Genomic DNA, 20,025 nt, shown 5'->3' on the forward strand with positions numbered 1-20,025 from the left:
TTCGCAGCCAACAAGATGGCCGCCTCGGCGCGCGCCGACTCATGGGAACATCCCGTGGTGAGCACTGGGTACCAGAGTCTAATTGAGCCCCAGCTGGGGAGGGGCAAGGCGTTTTGATCATGCCACTTTTTCTGAGCTTGATACCATATTTATTTCCAGAACGGACAACTTCGTGCAATCATTTCGTTACCAGACAATAAGAAAAGTTAATTTCGAGTTCCAGTTTGAAGATATCGAGCTGCCAGGAATTCGCATTTGCCACGGGGAACAAAAAACTTAGTTCGAATCGTACGACTGCAAGGTACTAACATAGGCGCGCAAAGTGCGCATGACTTTTGAGGTTACAGGGTTCATTCTTGGAAGCACAATTTTTATCCCAGCTGGGTGCAATCACTGTGAAAAACACTTAGACTTGCTCACTTGTCCAAGAAGGACGAAGGAAAGGACTTTTAGAAAGTCTAAAAGACAAGCAGTTGGTGTTTCGACCACGTTTTTCCGTTCCGCCAAAAAGTCTTGCTAGTCTTTCATTAACAAATATGCTCTAAATCGAAATCTTTTTGAAGGGTATTTCGATATCAAGTTCATGTTATCGGATAGTGGGCTTGGACTACGAGTGTTTTACCTGGAATTCAGTAGAATTATTTGCTTCTGACTTACAAGCTGGGCTGAGTGCTCGAAGCATGGTTAGCGCTAACCATTGGTTAAGAGGTATTAAAACCTATAGGTTGTCATGGCATTTAATCCGCGTTAGCGCTAACCATGCTTCGAGCAACTGGGCCCTGGTCGATAACTTTGACCTTCGTCGAACTTCAGCTTATTAAAGAATCAATCATCGTCAGAAGCACTTTGTTCTTTGGGTGTCAGTACTCTCCGTAAACTAGACTCAATCTGATTGGTGCCAATCAATGTTACACACAAACATACATACCAACACAAAACCGCATGCCGACTAGGACCTATGTTGATAGTAAACCATTTTCACTGTCATTATAACCACTCACTGCCTTTGCTGAATTAAGATATGGACGGCGAGATTTTGCAAAGAAAGAGGGTTGTAGGACAGAGAAAGGAAAGGTAGGAAGCGTCGCCGAAGGGGAGGTGGGTGGGTAAAAAACATTCTGAAATCCCAGAACGGCGTAACTTGGCGAGATGGACCAAAGAGCAGGAATAGATTGCTAAAATAGGCAGATGAAGTCCTACGAGACACGGGTGGCATTTACTTTAAAACAATGAGGCATTACAAACATGCCAGTGTTGCGCGCAGGCTAGTTTCGTGGCCATTTAGACAGTGAGAATAAGATCAACACAGGTCAAAAATAAGTGCTTTGGTTTTAAAATATATCCTCCTTTCCGAAATGTATAACTCCATAAATCATCCACCAAGTTAGAAAAAACACCTTTATTTTAAATATATTCTATACAACGTTAGTAACTATAAGTTTCCTCAATTCTGATATTATTGCAACAACCCCAGCAAAAATGTTGATTGCTAGGATACCATAACATGGGTCATTACTTATTTAGAGCGCTTTGCCATGAACGTACAAGGGCAGATTCAAAACCTTTTGCAGGGGGGAAGATAGGTCGGAGGGCGAGTCTCTATCTCCGAGAGGAGCAAAGGGGATACGCATCTCAAAATTTGAAAATGGGATTGCAAAATGGGGGAGGGGGGACGTCCTTCTTTTGGCTCCACCCCTAGCACGCCAAGTCTCGGTACACACTGTTTTACTAAATCTACCGCTCATTGATTACATTGCAAGAAATTGTTATAGCGAGGAGCACCACTGATGAACTATCTTCAAAAATAAGTAAATTGATTGCCTTTCCCATTAGTCATCACAAATTGTGGGAAATAATTATGATAATAAATTATTACAATCCTTTCAAAACGTCACCTAACTGGAAAATACGTAGAAAACATTCATCCACTTAATGTTTGGTTCTCGGCCTTTTGAGACTCGAGGCAAACCACAATGAAACAAAATTTCCGTTTATTATTTACTTATTTTTGATTGTTGGTAGATTTTACGTTAAGCAACCCTCCAAACATACTATTTATGTTACGGACCCTCAAAAATGTATTGGGTATAATTTTAGGCTCAACACGGTTTTTTTTTTTTCGTTAACTCTGGTCTTCAGTCTGCTGACTTGTATACAACTGGAGTAAGTATTTCTTATCTCGGGTTTCCTTTAGGAGAGATTTAAAAAGGTTGAAATTAATGAGATGGACAGACAAGTTGCGATCCACCGTACGGATAAAGATGGCGGATGTAAATTTTACCACAAAACTTTGGAAACCTAAGACAGCCAATAGGCACATAGAAAAGAGGGCCTACTCAACCTCGTTCCCATGACCCTGGAAATGAGGTTGGGGCTTACGCAGTTGAGTAATGACTGAGCAAGAACCGTGGACGATAATTCTGCTGGTATACGTTGGATCAATTGTTGATCTGATCGGCTTACAAATACAAACGATAAGAAAAGCAGAGATTGATACAACGTAGAATTACGTTTTAGAGTGTACCATACTATATTTCGGCTGGCCAAACTAGCCTTCTTCAGGTACAGTGAGAATTTGCAATGTCCCAATGCAAATTCTCACTGTACCTGAAGAAGGCTGGTTTGGTCAGCCGAAATAAAGTGCAGTCTAAAACGCAATTCTACGTTGTATCGGTCTCTGCTTCCCTTATCATTACGCAGTTGATACGGAGGCCAATATGGGGACGCTTAAAACAAGGGTGACGCTTATTAGAAAGGCGGTGCTTACTGGAAGGAGGACGCTAACACGAATCATTGATAAAAGTCAAAATTTGACGTACCATACTGAGTTCTTCTCTAAGTCCATTAATCATTCGTCGGTAAACTTTGGCAATGGCATAGAAAAAGTATAACCCAAGGCTGAAGGGGAAAATGATGATTCAATTAGCAATTTATATTATTTTCATATCTACAGACTGAGCGGCAAACTTGAACAAATTACCCCTCCCCGCTGGTTACGAACGTTTGAGGTGACATTTCCTGACAAGGGGGATCGCATCTCGATGCAATTAAAACTGAATTTTTTTTAAGGAGTTTAGGGTCTTCCTAACCGACAATACACCGAAAGTTAAGGAATTTCTGAATGTCTTTGTGTGATTCAGCGCATATACTTGTGCAAGCGAAAATTGAGCCTCGTTTAACGTTCAATGTAGTCTTAGTTTGGGCGCTGGAAAGTATGATTATCAACACTGCACCCTTCCAACGGAACGTGTTAAAGGGGGCTGCGAGAGCAATCGTGCGTTGATGAACAAAATAAGTAAAAAGCAAATTTTAGGAAGGCTTCTCACCAAATGATGACTCCAAGCACCACAAGAAACACAGGTGAACTGATAATCTGAAACGTGCTGCGCAGGCCGAGGGGAAGAATCGATATTGTCCACGGAATGATGTCGTAAACTTCACTTAATCCACTAAAATATAAAGACAGATTTACAGTAGCATCAAGTACAAGATTGGAATCACACTAAGTTGAGACCCTTTCCCTTTGAGTGCTAACCTAGTCTTGGTTGCTCAAAGGGTGGATAACGTTTGCCAGTGGACAAACTGCCTTAGCTGGAGAACATTTTATCCACTGGATAGCGATTTATCCACTGGATAACCTTATCCACTCTTTTAACAACTGGGGCCTGGATCTCAATATCTATCAAGCCATCTGACGAGATGGCGTTAACTTTTGAGTCTGTTGATGAAATTCTTAAATGGTACCAGTCAAGTAAAAGCTACTAATCAATACTTTCCTGTGGTGCTGTTCATTATCCTGTACAAGGCTGTTCTATCTTCTGAGTCTGTTTATGAAATTCTTAGCAAATGGAACCTTGTACAGAGCAGTAATTTCCTGTGATGCTTTTTATCATGCTATACAAAATGGTTTTAACTTTCGAGTTTCTTGATCAAATCCTTCAATATTACCAGTGAAGTGAACGCTCGGCTAAGCATGCGCAGTACTTCCCTATGCTGCTGTTTACAACGTTGTAAAAGGTGGTTCTAAGGTTAAAGTTCGTTTGTGAGATAACTGATAGTGTTGGACCATCTATTTTGTTTTTTATGGTAATTTAAGGAACTGAAAAATTATCCCCCTAGGCTTTGAAACTGACCTGAATGGTCCATATAACTCGGACGGACGAATTCTGAAAACGAAAAACAAGGACAATGAAAATATTAAATTGGATCATTGTATAATGCATTTCCAGGGATTTGATTGGCTTAGCGGTCATAGTATATGAGCCATAATACCACCCCCGAGAAATAGCAACCATTGAATTGACTTCGAGTTGTTCTTGCAAAGCGAAATCAGCAAGATCTAGCAGTATTTCTAGATTATTGTTAACAAAACAACTACTCCACTCATGGTTGTTGGATATGCGATGTTTATAGCCAACTCGGCGCTACACGCCTCGCTGGTTATCTTTCACGATGATCTCATATCCAACGCGAACTCGGGGAATAATAATTGTTTAAATACCCGATACATTTAGTCGTCGCTTTTTCGAAATTTTCATCTTACCACCAACAACGTATAATTAAAAGTCGGTTCTTCCCTTTTTGATTTTCCCATTTTGTAACTAAACACCCGAAAGAAAAACAGTACAGTATAGGTGTGTCTTAACTGAATTATTGAATGATCGTGCGGATTATTTGATTAAACCATTGACAAATAATCAACAAAAAACCATGAAATGCTTACTGTGTTATCCCATAAGCTACTGCAGCTAAGCAAAGAAGAAATGTCCCAAGCAAGAGAATCATGAAGAAGTAGTTTGACCGGCCGGCGCGGTAAGCCTTCTCCTCGGTTCTACAATTGTGAAGTACTGTCGCCTGAATAAAACAGAAAACAGACATTAGATTTTCTTCCGCCTATTTTTTTATTTTTATTTTTTCAGTTGACCTGCACCCCTCAAAAGCTCTATTTTCACTGGATCCTGATAACCTGCAGCTGCTTGTTTTTTTAGGGTTGGGGGTATTGTTCTGTTGTTCGTTCTTTTGTCCCTCGGCCAACCATGTAAGAGGCTGCAGCGTCCAGGTGGCCCCCACGCCTTTTTGCTATGATTTCCATCATGAGCTTAAAATAAGAATCTCGCAAAAGCTCTCAAACGTAAGGTTAAATTGTCGCAAAGCAAAGTTTAAACCAACCAGTCTCGGATAAAATTTACGTGTGAACGATAAGAGAAATTACTCGCTGATTGAGCCAATTGCTATAGACCGTAGTGAATATATAGAGGTTATGTGGCTCATACCTTCTTGGCATAGAATGTGATGGGTAATTTTATAATCGCCATTAGCGGTAGAAACGGGCTGTACCATGTGCCAATCCTGAAACATGAAATGAAACTTCACGTTAGTTAACGTCATGACGTTCAGTACAGTTAGTTCAACGCCCAATGTTAGGTGAGTCACGTTTGGCGTTAAATTTTAAGGAACGCGTTCCTGGTGCAGAGAATTAATTACGAAAATGACTTTGTCTTTGCTTGGTAAACTTTGACTGGTTTTACACCAGGTCTAGCCTCGCTGTGATAAAGAGGCTCGACTGAGGTAACTCGGAAAAGAGCTTATCATTTCTTAAAAACATATCGACCACGTAAAATTAGGAAACTAAAAAAAAATGAAATGGCATGCGATGGGATGAAATGCCTCAACACTCGAAATTAATTCTTACTATGCCGCAATTTATTTATGAATAAAAAAAATGTTTACCATATCAGCGATTGTCCATAAACAAGCTCAAGCACATTATTTGGAAGATTGAACTCAGGGCGGCCAACTTTCCTTCCTACATCACATCCTAAAGTTATGTGGTCAGCAAAATACCTTGAAAATAATAAACCGAAAATCAATTAGTATAGAAATATTATCGTGTGTGATTGTCTTTTTTCTCCTGTGGCCTTATGAATACGGACACAAACTCTGAAATACTAATTCTAGTTTGTGCAATGGGCGAGATACCTTGTTGGAAAGCTGCAATAATGTAGAATACTTTCCAATGGTGCTGATCATTTTGTTTCAACATTTTGGAATATGTTTTTTATGTCATTTCTGCTTCGAGCTTTGGTTTCACTCGCAGTGTGTAGGACGAGAAAGATTGGGCCTAGATGTTAAAAATCTCATTTTCTAAGCGACTGTTTGGTGACGTATTACTTCAAGAGGAAGTCTAATTTTGACGGTGAATTAAAATGAAGTTTAGTGGGATACAACTCTTAAGAGTCAATAGACAATCCCGTTATTACCTCCGCGGTGTCTGAACAGTAATAATAACGAACAAGGTCACGAAAAAGTCAGTCCATATCAACTTGTACATTTCTGCGCCAATGACGTTCTCCCAGCACTGTTGGAGGGGAGGCAAAAAGGAAACAAAAGGTAACAGGATCTATATTATTTAAAAAGTAAAGTCTTCGCATATGATATGTCGTCTGTAATTAGTATTTAATACACCAAAAATTACGTTTTTGATAATAGATGATAATGATAATGATGATGATTGTAATTATGATTATGAAGATTATACTATGATAAGGATGATGACAACGAGGTTGCTAAAGATAAGAAAATAGTTTCTTATCTTCTGTCCTCTTTTTCACTCCGACTAGACTCCATAACTTGTAACATGTGTAAAAAGCATTCCATTCTGACCAATAAAACCAGAACCTTAAATAAACATTGAAACAATCAAAAATCAAATTAAAAATGTCCAACCGGTGCCCAAAGCGACCACAAAACGAGTATAATTCGCTATGATTACTTAGTAACCAGCAACTAATTTCTCACGACAATATTACTGCCTGGTCAAAACAGGTTACAAGTATGGAGAAAACGATCACCAGAGAGACAATGTCTTGATGTTTACACAGATTCTCCCAACTGTTGCCATAACAAATATATAAATAATAGTGAGGAGAATATATATGCATGTGATTGGTAGCATAGCATGCTGCATTGCAACAAGATTTAAAATGAACGATCTCATGTCAAAACTAAACAAGTGTTTGACTCACCAGCATGCAGGCATTGTTAATTCTGTTATACAAAGACACTAGCAAAACAGCAAGCGAGGCCAGCTTTAGAAGCACCGTTCTGAAATATTAGAATAAAATAGTTACATGACGATCTTGGTGAGGTTAAACGTCAAATGCTTTATGGTATAGAGTCAAACGTCAGTCGTGGAAATTCCAAATAAATAATTCGACTGGCATATACATGATTTAAAAAAATAGGTTATAATTTTCTGTCACTCAATCCAACCATGAACGTCAAGTTAATTTTTCTTCTGAAAACCGTTAGGGACATATCTCTCTTTAAGATCCACTTACGTACACTTACACAAAGCAAAACGTCTATTTCCCTCAAACTCTCAAGGGTTCGTAACTTTGAAACTGGACAAAAATTCCCAAACAGTTTTGTGTTTAACAATGTTGGAGAACAAACACTACCAGAGGGAAGGACTAAGTATAAAGATCTCTCATTGACGAAATCACACTTTAGAATTTCTACAACAGGTCCCTGAGAGCAGATTCAAATGAAAGACAAAGGCAGATTAAATTTGATAGTGCAGTGATTCTTGTACGTAAGGGGGGGGGGGGGAGAGGGGGGTGATTACCATGAGCAACTGTTCCAAAATATTGTGAATGACATTGCCTATAGACTGCTTGCAGTCCGTTTCTCTCTTGAATTTTCTGTTGTGGCATCGAAAAATAACGGGGCGAGAAATATAAGACCCAGAGGATTGAGATCTCATCTCACCCCAATCCCTTCCCGTTGTTCAAACCCTTACTTTTGTCGGCCAGTTTTAGAGTTTATTAAGACGCCCAAGTTGATCTTTTGGTGTTCCCCGCTTCCAAGGAAAAGCCCAAATTTATTTACACACCTTAAATAATGTTGAGAAAACTTATTTCCCATTTCATGAAAGCTAGGAGATAATATGACATCATAATTCCCTCTACCTGGCTAAGTCTACGTTGACTCGGGCTCTTGGATTCCAGTCCTCCAGGCGAGACAAGAAGAAAAACAGAGTGGGAACAATGAATCCCAAGACTGACAGCGTGATGGGTGACGCGTAGCTTTTAAGCAAATGAATGAAATCCGTTGTTACAGACGCCTTGACATCTAAATCACCTTGAGACGACTAAAGCAGAAAATAAGTTGAAAAATATTTATTAATAGGATTGCTAGAAATCATACGAGTTATTCCGAAGGTCATCTGAAGATTTATTTTAAAAGACTTCGAAAGAGCACACGAACATTCCCGATGACAGTTCAAATACTTCGGGAGAATCTCTAGCACTTTAAAGGGAACCTGCATGGCTGCTTAATTATTTTCTGCTTCCTGACAATGGCGGCAACCGCATGACGTCATAAAATCAAAAATGGCGGCGCAAGGTAAATTTTAAAGCAGCAAATTTAGACGATATTTTTTTGTACTAAATTGATCTGTCCCCTTGTTTAAGTAAAATTGAAAATTTAAGCATTGTTTCCACCAACTTAAGCTCAATGGCTACAGAAGTAGAGGTTCCCTATATATGACGTCATGACATCCAAAATGGAGGCGCACGAGAAATTTTACAGCAGACTAGACGATAATTTTGTGTACTAAATTGTCCATTCCTCTTGTTTGAATAAAATTGAAAATTTAAGCATTTTTTCCATCGACTAAAAGTCAATGGTTGCAAGAGTGAGGTTCCCTTTATATGACGTAATGAAATCCAGAATGGCGGCGTGCCGGAACATTGAAAACGAAAAGAGGTGACAACAAAATCATGTTTTGTCTGGCACTGAAAAATGATTTCAAGAATTTGACAAAAAATTAAGCGTCAGTTTATTTCAAGAGTGGAGGTTTCCTTTAACCAATACATTTTAAATTACATGCAAAATAGTGTGGTCATCAATACAAATTTACCAGAACAGAACAGTGCACCACTTATTCAATACCTTTATTGACATTTGAGTCGCCATGAAGATGAGGTAAGCTGACAGACCTGATAAGCCGAACACGATCAAATTCACCAGAATTCTTGTTGCGTAGAGTTTGTAGATTTCCTTTCGAGTTCTTTGGGCTAAATTATGTAGTCTGAAATCTTCCTCGAGATTCGCCTGGAAGAAAAGACAACTATTTATCGGCTACTATGTGGTTTTCGTATTTTAATACTACATTTCAGCTGTGCAATCCTTTCGCGGATCTAAACCGTTTTGTAATGTGAAATAGCGAAGTAAAAAACCAAAGTAGGGGTGAGGGTGGGAGGGGTGGAGATTATATCTTCCTTTATAATAGGGAAATTAATTAATGGCGAAGGCAACGTCAACGAAAACATCACTTGAAAATATAACTCCACACTACTTCAACTACTTCGAGATTATTACAACTCATTCTGACCTGCTCACCACAAGAGTTACCCATAGCTCAGTGATTAAAGCATCCAGACCAGTAACTGGAAGGTCGTGGGTTCGATTCCTGCTGGGGGTTCGGAAAATTTTTTCCGAGAATTTCCATCGTGTACTTATCATCTTTTTCATAAAATTAAGGACGGTGCCTACTAATACCAAATGACTATGCGGGAAAAGCAGATCTTAGCAAGGCCTATTGGAATCCAAAAAGAAAATTGGGGGTAACCACGCATTTTTCAGAGATAATTAAGCAACAATATCTCTAAAAAGGGCCAAAATATAAAGCAATGTATGGAATTTTTTCCTAAATCGAAGCTTAATTTTCTCTGAAAAATGCATGGTTACCCCAGATTTTCTTTTGAGATACCAAAGGCATTTGGTAAGTTCTGCTTTCTCCGTATAGTTTTAAACCGCGCAAAAATATTCCTGTATTAGTAGGCACCACCCATAGGAAACCCGAGTATCTCGCGATGCGCAGAACGCATGCGCAGTAACAATAGTAGGCACCGTCCTTAAGAGAGAAAATAAAAAAATTACGGTCTTGTGCCCAATTTCTCCGTATAACCTTGAATTTAATTCGGCTATTTCACGTTGTTGTCTTGCACAGGACGGAGAAGAAATGTACCAGAATTTAAAACCCACGTGCAGAGCGATTGTTTCTCCTCATTAATCCTATTGTTTGGTGGCGTTCTTGTTGCCGTTACGATTCTACTGAACAAACCTCAATTTCTTTGATTAGTCCCATACTCTGCAGTTTCGCTGCGGATTCATCTTCAATGCACATGTCCCAACCGCCGAACACTTTGTTAGAGTACGTGTGGAAATATTTACTGCCTTTTTTCACGTAACTCTCTTCAAATATCTGCGTTGCACTGAAAAAGAAAAACGTTTGGTGATAGTGTGCAAAGCCACGCGTGCGCAGTGAACGATTTGTGCGAAATTGCCAGTTGGAAAACCTGCCCGTTCCCTAGTTCAGCTGTAGACTTATAGTGCTCTGAATTTCGGAGTGTATAAGGGTTTTAATAACTTTTATACTTAGAACCGCAAGAGTAGGAGTGAAATTTTGTTGTCTTACTAATATTTGGTTTAATATTCAGATAGCCGGTCAATAAGCTACAACCTGTTCTTCTTTTTTTTCTTATTTGAGTTCTAACAGTCACTCACATTAACTTAATGAACAAATTCTAGCGCCCGCGTGCGAGCAGAAGTAAATTAACTTTTGTTGACAATAGCTTAGCCAGTTTAAGAGATTCAGGTTTAATTAAAGGGCGTTTTCTATTTCAGTTACCACAGACTGTCGAGACAAATGTCGACTTTCTTTTGACGCTGGTTTACATGTAAGTAAGGATTACATCGCTTGCGAATTCCCTTATATAGCTCCTCTAGATTTAAAACAGGCGGCGTTTTAATTCTGACATCGTTGGTTCTTAGAGGGCTAAATTTGGAAGGAATTTTCGAAAGCGATGTAACGCTGACAAAAAGTTAAATCAATGTATTTATGGAATTTGGAAATGTTGGTTTTTGAGCCGGCAGGGGGGAAAACCGGAGTACCCGGAGAAAAACGTCTTGTAGCAAGGATGAGAACAACAACAAACTCAACCCACACGTGACGCCGAGTCTGGGAATCGAACCCGGGCCACATTGGTGGGAGGCGACCTGCGCCATGCCTGCTCACCCACGTAATTTGAAGGATAGAATTAGAGGAATACTAGATAATTAGAGCTCGCTAACAAGGCTTCAAATATGTGAGTTCCAATATCAGCTGACAGTTCATACCTCCATAGAATAGAGAGAAGGATTACCAAGAAGGAGACGCAGCCCACCATAAAATAGGCCAGCGGCATGTTGTAGAAGGTCCTCTCGCCTCCAATCACCAACACTTTGTCGGAGTATCTCCCATAAAACATGAGTGTCGTATTAATCCATCCCTGAAAACAAATTAAACCTTAAAAGAACTTGAGGCAATTTTGCGTTTAACTATATTTTTGGCAAAGTTGTTTAACCTTTGCCATAAACTGTACAGTGGGAATGGAGTCCTAAAGTGTGAGTTCACGAGTTTTTGAATTTTTGAAATTATGAAATTATTTGAAATTATTTTTGAAATTATTCGGAAAGAGCATAATGAAAATGCCTACTTGCCAAAAATCAGCATCTTATTGCTATTTGGGGGCAAAGTAATAGCACGTTTGGAAATGAGACAAAATTAAAAGGATTTGCATGGGGTCATCGGGGCATAACAAAGCTAATATCTCGCCCCCAAATTGCAATGAGATGCTGATATTTGGCAAGTGGGCATTTTTCATCACGCTCTTTACGAATATACTAACAAATCCCAGCATAACTTCAAAAATTGAAATACTTGTGACCTCACACTTTAAGACTCTATTCACACCTGTTAAATTAATATATAGATTTTGAATGTGATTCTGGAATTGACAACGACGTTTGGAGAGGAAAAGTGTGTGAAATAAACTAATTCCCTTTTAAAATAGGGATGTCCTTATAGAGATGTAGCTTTCCAGGGGTATGGTGCAAACCCAGTCACTCAACTGGAAATCTGTGAATTTCCCCTCTCAAATCACAATATAAATTCAGAGTACTTAAGTAGTAGTTTTGACAATTTAGAAGTGCATCAAGACAGCATCCTTGAGGTGATTATCAACTACCCGTTTCTAAAAGTAAAGACCTTTTAATTTGACTTCGAGTGCAACATTTCAATTTCAAACCAGTCACTTCCCCAGAACTCTCATTTTTACATGTTGATGTTCATGGTATAATTCACAGATTTCCAGATAAGGAGACTCTAGAAACAAGGTTGGTGTAAAAAGTTATTATCAAAAGAACGTGAACTAGATTAGTAAAGCTGTACTGATACTCAATCTCTCAATCTCGTGCTCTTAAAGGGGAAGTATCACGCAAATTTCCTGTCATTTCAAAACCCAAAAATGTTTGTCTTTCAGCAGAAACAACGAAATAATTGTCAAGTTTGTTATAAATTATCACCCCAGTGCAATAAAACTGTCGATGAGTGCCTCTGGCCAGACACCGAATTAGCCGGAATGGATTGAAACTTGAAAAATGTTAGGCTAATGTTTTTCAAGTTCTCGCATTTTTGTTTCCAAAATGTACTAGAACAGATCACGAGTTCTTCCCTTCAAGAAATGAGTTGATTTCTTTCCTCTCGTCATTCTAGAATTATTTGGCAGCTGATTGGACGTCTTATTTGATCATTTTTAACAAACTTTGATATCAAAAAACCTATGATACTTCCCCTTTAATTACTACAATCTAAAGGTCCTTCTTTTATCATTAATGTAAGAGGAGTAAGATGTTCAAAGCGTGAACTTACCACACCAGTTATGAAGTCCAAAAAAAGCTGTGCAAGAGGCTTGTGTGTATATTCTGAATAGTTAAACGGCTTAACCAGATCACACTGTTTGTCGTTGTCTTCCTCCTCCGTCTTGTTAGACACGTTGTCTCTTGTTTTTCTAACGAAAGGCGCTGACACATTGGTCAAAACCAGGGAAGGGCTAGATGCGTTTTTGATTGCACTGTCAGAGAAGTTTTGAGGAGATTCCAAGGGAAGCTCCTCGCCTGTACTTAATGCTTGAGGGATGATCACAAAACAAAGCGTCAAGATAAAGATATACACGTTTAACAGGAAAAGCCACTTGAGGAACGTGAAGTAGGAAAGAACGCCATTCCCAAATGATCCTAAAATGAAAAAATAGAAAAATACGTAAAGACTGAAAGCTAGCATACAGCTAATGCAAGGTGTTCCAATCTTAGTACGTCTACGCGATAAGAATGTCATCCGAGTGAATCCGAGTGTAGTAAAACCAAAACTAAAGCAGTTTCTCTGGCCAATCACAACAGACGTAAGTAGCACAATGAACCAATCAGAACTCGAAGCAAGTACAAGGAACCAGCGCCAAGCGCGGGAAAACGCGTGCGAGCAAGTCACGATTGCTTCTCACTGGTTGAGACAAAAATGGTGCAAGTTTTGTTAACCAATCACAGGGCGTAGTAAATGGAAACAAAAGGCAAACGCGAAACTGAAATATTTCCAAGCTGCGAGGCGAGAACAATATGTATGCAATTTTACAGCAAACAGCCAGACTATATTACGTACCTTCTATTTCCTTGAAGTGGCCTCTCCATAATTCGTACGAGGTTACGAATTCCTTTGTTTCACTGAAACATCTTTTAAATAGCTGAAGATAAAGAGTTTGTATTAGTGACAAAATCTCTATAGATTAGTCCACACAATGAAATTACATTCTCAGTTTGTCAGTCTCTCAACTCACTATTCCGAGCTATGCAACGAGTATTTCATACATAAGGTCGCATGAACAGGTAGCGATACATGTTCACCGAAAATTAAACGTATCCATTATACCAAAAGGTAATGGTACATAATTTCTAGCGACCTGGGCCCAGTTGTTCGAAAGGCGATTAACGCTAATCCCCGATTAAAAGTTAACCGAGGTTTGTATCTCGCTCGTTAAAAATGTTTTTAAAAGCTGATTTTAAGCTAAAGGTAAAGAAAAGTCTAAGTCAAAACTGAAGGGAAAAAATCTATTGGAAAAAAACTTATTGATTAGTAATTAAACTTGAATCAAAGTTCACGTTAACCCAGGATTAGCTTAATCGGGCTTTGAACAACTGGGCCCTGTTCTTGGAGGTATTGAGATAATTTAAACCAGGAGTTGTTGAGTAGAAATTATTTTTTGGAGGGGACGAGCCACTACTACAAAACGCCCTCTGTCTTCAAATATTTAAAGTGCACATAACCCCCAAAAAATTTTTCGCTGAAATAAATCTTTGCACCTGTTCGAGCCTTTTTGCGCCTTTTTTCAACTAAATCTTGACTTTTTATAGGCTGTAAAGTTACGAAATCTAGCCATCATCTTTCCCATGACCAAGCTGGTAAGGGGCATGGGTCTATTCCTTACATTACGTCACGAACTGCTTTGCATGCATTTTCACAAAGACTTTTAAAATACAATGTAAATCAGTTTGTGACGTCAAGTAAGGAATAGACCCATGCCCCTTACCAGCTCGGTCATGGGACAGATGATGGCTAGATTTCGTAACTTTACAGCCTATAAAAAGTCAAGATTTGGTTGAAAAAAGGCGCAAAAAAGCTCAATGCGTTTCGAACAGGTGCAAAGATTTACTTAAGCGAAAAAAAGTTTTGGGGTTATGTGCACTTTAAAAACTACCGAGCACAGAAATAGTGTATCTAATAGCTGAATGGAGGTAAAGCCACTGACAACCAGCAGAAGACGATAAAGAGGATTGTCATTGTCATATAACGGCACGTATTATGCTGTCAAAGTTTGCATTTTATGGCTTAATCCTCAGAAGATAGAGCATCCTCTAACTTTTTGGACAAATAACTACAGGACCATGTCTTAGCTATGATTTTACTTTAATGTGGTCTAATAAGACTGTTACCATGGCGATGTGAAGTCGCAAAGCTGTGAACGAAGAGAGGCCACGTGATTTTCTGGTCTTTGGAGAAATCCTGAAAATGAAATATGAGCTCTATATAAACTTGCATCAACAAAAAATTTTTGAACAACCGACAGACCGTTAGGAAAATTCACCACCCACTGTGTTCAATTTAGCGACCGTTCAGTTTTGTTTTGTTTTGTTTTTTTTTTGTTGTTGTTGTTGTTGTTTTTTAATTTAGGGGAAGGGGTTTAGTAAGAGCTGCCTATTGAAACTGATCTTTGCTTGTCCCTTCCCACCAACCCCCTAGCTTCGGAATTCTATTTCAAACTTTCAGATGAGCAAGCCCATCCCCTATCCGTTTCAACGATGTCAGTTCAGATACTATGGGTACGAAGGACTTCATCTATCAACCAAAGCGAGAAGACTAAACTTTCAACGCCGAAGTGGCCGTTAGCCAAGTACAAAATTAGCCTTTAACAACACTTTTGGATGAGCCTTGGAGTTGATAAAAAGCAGAATTATAGCTTCGAAATATGGAATGCTTTCCAAGAAATTGTACTTAAGACAAAAATGACTTAAAGCTCAGTGAAACATTTTGAATGTCTTCTTAAAATAATATGCGTTCAGACTTGTTAATTCGTCCACCAATTACGCCATGTTTTCAACACCTCAAAACTCCATGTACTTAAAATAATATGCGTTCAGGCTTGTTAATTCGTCCACCAATTACGTCATGCTTTCAACACCTCAAAACTCCATGTAGTTAAAATAATATGCTTTCAGACTTGTTAATTCGTCCACCAATTACGCCATGCTTTCAACACCTCAAAACTCGATGTACTTAAAGTAATATGCTTTCAGACTTGTTAATTCGTCCACCAATTACGCCATGTTTTCAACACCTCAAAACTCCATGTAGTTAACAGCAACATCTTATTAATTTTACCTCGTGTCTCTCAGCTTCTTAATCCTCGCTGATAATGGTTCCGTTTGCTCGTACTTTCCCTTTGTTGTTGGGTTCTCTGAGTCGTCCAAGTCACTGTGTCCATCATCATAATCGCCATTATTTACAGCTTCGTAAACTTGTCCTCCTGCTCGCTTTCGCTCTTGAATTCTCTCACGCGCCCGTTGTTTCCAACGCGATAACTGGCGACTGGGAAGATTTTTTAAAATGTTTGGCTTCTTCTCTCTGGGACCTTCGTCATCTTAAAAAGCAAACTTTTCGTCAGAAGATCAAAACACGAGAAAACAAGAGATTCAAAGGCTTAAAATCATTATTCTCCTTAATCCTGTTTTTAAAACCAAATGAACATGCTGTAGAAGCTGTAAAGATTTCTAAGCAACACGTTTGCTACTGGAAACTTTATGATTATACGAAAAGTTAATAGAATTGAAATACAGTGTGTTATAGTTGCGACTCTTAGATCAAAACAAGTTGAAAATGTTTCAGTATAGAAAACTTTTGAACTATGATTAGAAAGCATGGCAGAGAGGTATCATCTTTAAAGGCCAGTTTCAGATGTCCATAGATTACTATATGAGTGAAACCTAAAGTGTGACCATTCAAATGAAAGCTACTAAGCAGTACTTTCCTTTGGTGCTGCTTATTATGCTGTACAAGGTGGCTCTACCGTTTGAGCCAGTGGGTGAAATCCTAAAGTGTGACCGGGCCATTCAAATGAAAGCTACTATGCAGTACTTTGCTATAGTGCTGTGTTGTTTATCATACACTGTACAAGGTGGCTCTACTGTTTGAGTCTTTGGGTGAAATCCTAAAGTGTGACCATTCAAATGAAAGCTACTGAGTAGTACGTTGCTATGGTGCTGTGCTGTTTGTTATATACTGTACAAGCTGGTTCTACCGTTTGAGTCTTTGGGTGAAATCCTAAAGTGTGACCATTCAAATGAAAGCTACTGAGCAGTACTTTCCTATGGTGCCTTTTATTATGCTGCAAAAGGTGGTTTAAACTTGTGTGTGACTATTCAAATTAATAAAAGCTAGATAATGAGCAATACTGTCACGCGCTGATACTAATTTTTCAGTATTTTGGAAAACGGCGTTATTTGCACGAGGCTCAGTACAGAACTGCAAAAATAATCAGAATATAGTATAGAATAATTCGCTGATGATCATAAAGTTTTAATTACGTTTAAAGGCGTAATTATTGACACAAAGGTTCCATCATACAAGAGACACTTTCATCTCCATTTACACATTTATATATTTACATACTACATACAAACATGTTTATTTTTGGCATTTAACCAAAGGGTGGTTCAAAAATCCCCCCTCCCCACTGAATATTGTTTATTGGTTACAAAAATAAATCGAGAAAGTTTTAGTTATCTAATTTTCCTCTCCTGCAGCCAAATCTTAAGTCGCGATACTGGTCATTCAGTTGAAATTTCTCTCCCAATGTTTGTTTTTTGATTCTATGCAAATTGAAATGTTGCGAATTTGTATAAAATTTTATTTCAGTTTAGACTTTAAATTGAAAGACGCGTTCGTTAAGCTATCGATCTTTTATCAAAATGTTCATGACCCCAGTACAAAAACCCACTGACATCACAATCTGTACATCGACAAACTCCAACTCCAAGAGAACTCAAGAGATTTAAATATGAATGTTATTGTTACGTACGATCGACAAACAGTTAGCTTAGGAGCTAGTGGATGTGATGTTGAATTTTCGAAGAAGCTTATACATTGTCGGTCTATAAAATTTGCACTTCGTTTTCCACCAGCATCGCCTGTTACAGTCAGAAAAATGGATTCTGCTCCGCTCCGTCCGCCTCTCACAGTACTAGTAAAGCCTTTCAGAGTATTGCCTTCCACCTCTCACAGTATTCCTCGTTGTGTGTTTGACCAATCGGCTGATTTCCGTGATTTTTACCTTGCGTTTTTTTAATTACCTTGGCCGATTGTTTAAACGAAGTTCAGACGAGGTTTAACAAAATCACGGTCTACCAGCCAAGCCGAATATAAATATAAACGTTTTCTTTTCTTATCTTATCTTTCTTTCAAACATTTACTAAAAAAACATAAACGTTATCTTATGTGTGCATTTTCACGAGGGCATACAGCATTGATGTTAAATGTATTTATCTGCTAGTACTTAAAATAACCCGCTTATAAAGAGATACATAGGTCTATTGTTGCTTTCAACGACCCACCTACTCGAGATTAAACGGTGACATCGACGACTGACATCCCTTCGTGAACATTTTAATTATTTAAGCAGTTTGTATTTATTCCTTGTATTTTACCAACCAAAGAGTACACAAAAACGGTTGCTTAAATAAGTAAAGCTAGCCAGCAACATTTGTCTCGAAGCACTTTATGGTCGGACACAAATACTGCTAACGCGGTCATCGACCAACCTGACCAGAGTTGAAAAGCGATAGGTTGTCATTAAAATTTTAAAAGTCCGCGGAAAGGTTTTAAAATTTGGTTTTAAATCATAACAATTATCAATTGTTCTGATTGTTGTAGGTATTTCTCAAATCTAAACTACCTCAAACTTGCTGCGGCCGTTGACTAGAAGACGAGCCACGTTTTTTAAACGCCCGATGATGTAAAGCGAGACATAACAAGCGAACGAAAATGAGGCTAATTTTACCTACCGTCGTCTGATTTAACTTGTCCACCCTGCTCGTCAGAGCCTTTTGAAAATGAATTGCTCATTTCCGCCATTACCGTCGATCGTCTTCAGTCGTTTTCAGCTCCGGACAGAAAATTGTTACGTATGTCGGGCTGTCCCATCCTTAATTTCGACGCGGATCAATTTTAAAGAGTAGCAATTTAAGGTTTATTATTGTATGGTTGGGGCATTCAAATATGCATATAGCCAACACGTTGAACAAACAGAAACGGGGATTTGATTCAGGAAAGTTGAAAGCCTTCCTTAATTACACCACATTTGCATAAAGTGCCATCAAGATCGACAGACTAACGTCATTTTAAATGAACCCCTTGCGGGTTCGTGCATTAGTTAACAGTTGAAAACTCTACAGAAAAACTTGTTCATACGCCAAAAATGGAACACTATGAAAACAAAATATGCGTGGACAGAGCATTCAATTGAACAACAGAAGACAGTTGAATATATTTCCCCTTTGTTAAAAAATATATATATATTCCCGCTTGTACGAGCATAACGGAGAGCTCACGATATTATTCTACAGACAGAGCACAATGGCAATTGCTAAAATTGTTCGATATATAACTAAAAATTATCGGCCATTCGTTGAATTTTTTCTGGAATCTCACTCCTACCTTTTGGGTCTTCACATTTAAGGTTTACAGTTTAAATGTTAACTTTTAATGGGCTCTATTTAAATTTTTCCCTCAAGGTTTACAGTTGTTAAGTCTAAAAAAACCCCGTTTCTTAAAATGTCAGAAAAATTAACATTTTAATTAAAGAAAAATACCTTGTGCTGTACTGCGATACGAGTTGGCGAATTACATTCTGGTTCTTTTCTGAAACGATTTCAAATTAAGATTTTGTGCAGGCCAGTAAGAAAATGAAGGCAATTCAGTTGGCAAGCCAAATTGTTCATCAACTTGAGGACCAGCGGTTTTTTTCGGTTTTTACTGCAGGTAAGCCTCCAGCATTTCTCTGTGAAAAAAAAATTGTCCGCTTTACCGGCTTGGGCAAATCTTTGTGGAAAGAAGCCTTGTGACAGTCAGGCATAAAGCTGTTTTTATTTCTGTACCAAATTGTTGCTAAGATATTCTCGTTGTTTAAAAAAATCTCATGAAAATGATATATCTTTTCAAAAGCGACTTAATGTATTTAAAAGACTAATCAACGATGGCCCTTAGCGACTAAAACCCCTCTTTACACTGTTAAACAGTCGGTCGCACGCACGCAAAGTTTTGTCTGGCACCTACTGCCTTGTTTTCAGTCGAACCTTGCGAGCACGCGCGAAAATTGCTTCGCGCGAGGAAACGCGTCGCGCGAAAGAAAGCAAAACCTATTTTATCAGTACAGTATTCATTGGATAATAGAATTCTAGAGTTTTTATTGCCTTAGCGGTCATGGTACATCAGCTAGTATAACAAACTGGATCATTCTATAATGCAATTCTAGGAATTTGATTGGCTAAGCGGCCATGGTGTATGAGTAAAAACCAGTGATAAACTGTGTTTGCAAG

The 20,025-nt window shown here is 38.5% G+C and overlaps 1 protein-coding gene across 1 annotated transcript; it reads right to left on the minus strand.

Moving 5' to 3' along the window:
- Window positions 1-1,320: 1,320 nt before the first annotated feature.
- On the minus strand, window positions 1,321-18,819 carry LOC146470648 (transmembrane channel-like protein 7). The gene is made up of 18 exons (XM_085121851.1): window positions 18,493-18,819; window positions 15,815-16,073; window positions 14,869-14,938; window positions 13,541-13,622; window positions 12,758-13,122; window positions 11,185-11,336; window positions 10,130-10,280; window positions 8,956-9,117; window positions 7,971-8,152; window positions 7,026-7,104; window positions 6,261-6,358; window positions 5,731-5,844; window positions 5,274-5,349; window positions 4,724-4,854; window positions 4,134-4,166; window positions 3,327-3,449; window positions 2,820-2,898; window positions 1,321-2,188 (listed from the first exon to the last, which is right to left on the minus strand). Exons 1-18 carry the CDS (start codon window positions 18,560-18,562, stop codon window positions 2,123-2,125), a joined length of 2,292 nt encoding a protein of 763 aa, XP_084977977.1. The 5' UTR covers window positions 18,563-18,819; the 3' UTR covers window positions 1,321-2,122.
- Between the last annotated feature and the right edge of the window lie 1,206 nt (window positions 18,820-20,025).

Source organism: Pavona decussata, unplaced genomic scaffold (genome assembly GCF_977016875.1).
Source record: "Pavona decussata unplaced genomic scaffold, jaPavDecu1.1 SCAFFOLD_113, whole genome shotgun sequence".
NCBI lineage: Eukaryota > Metazoa > Cnidaria > Anthozoa > Scleractinia > Agariciidae > Pavona > Pavona decussata.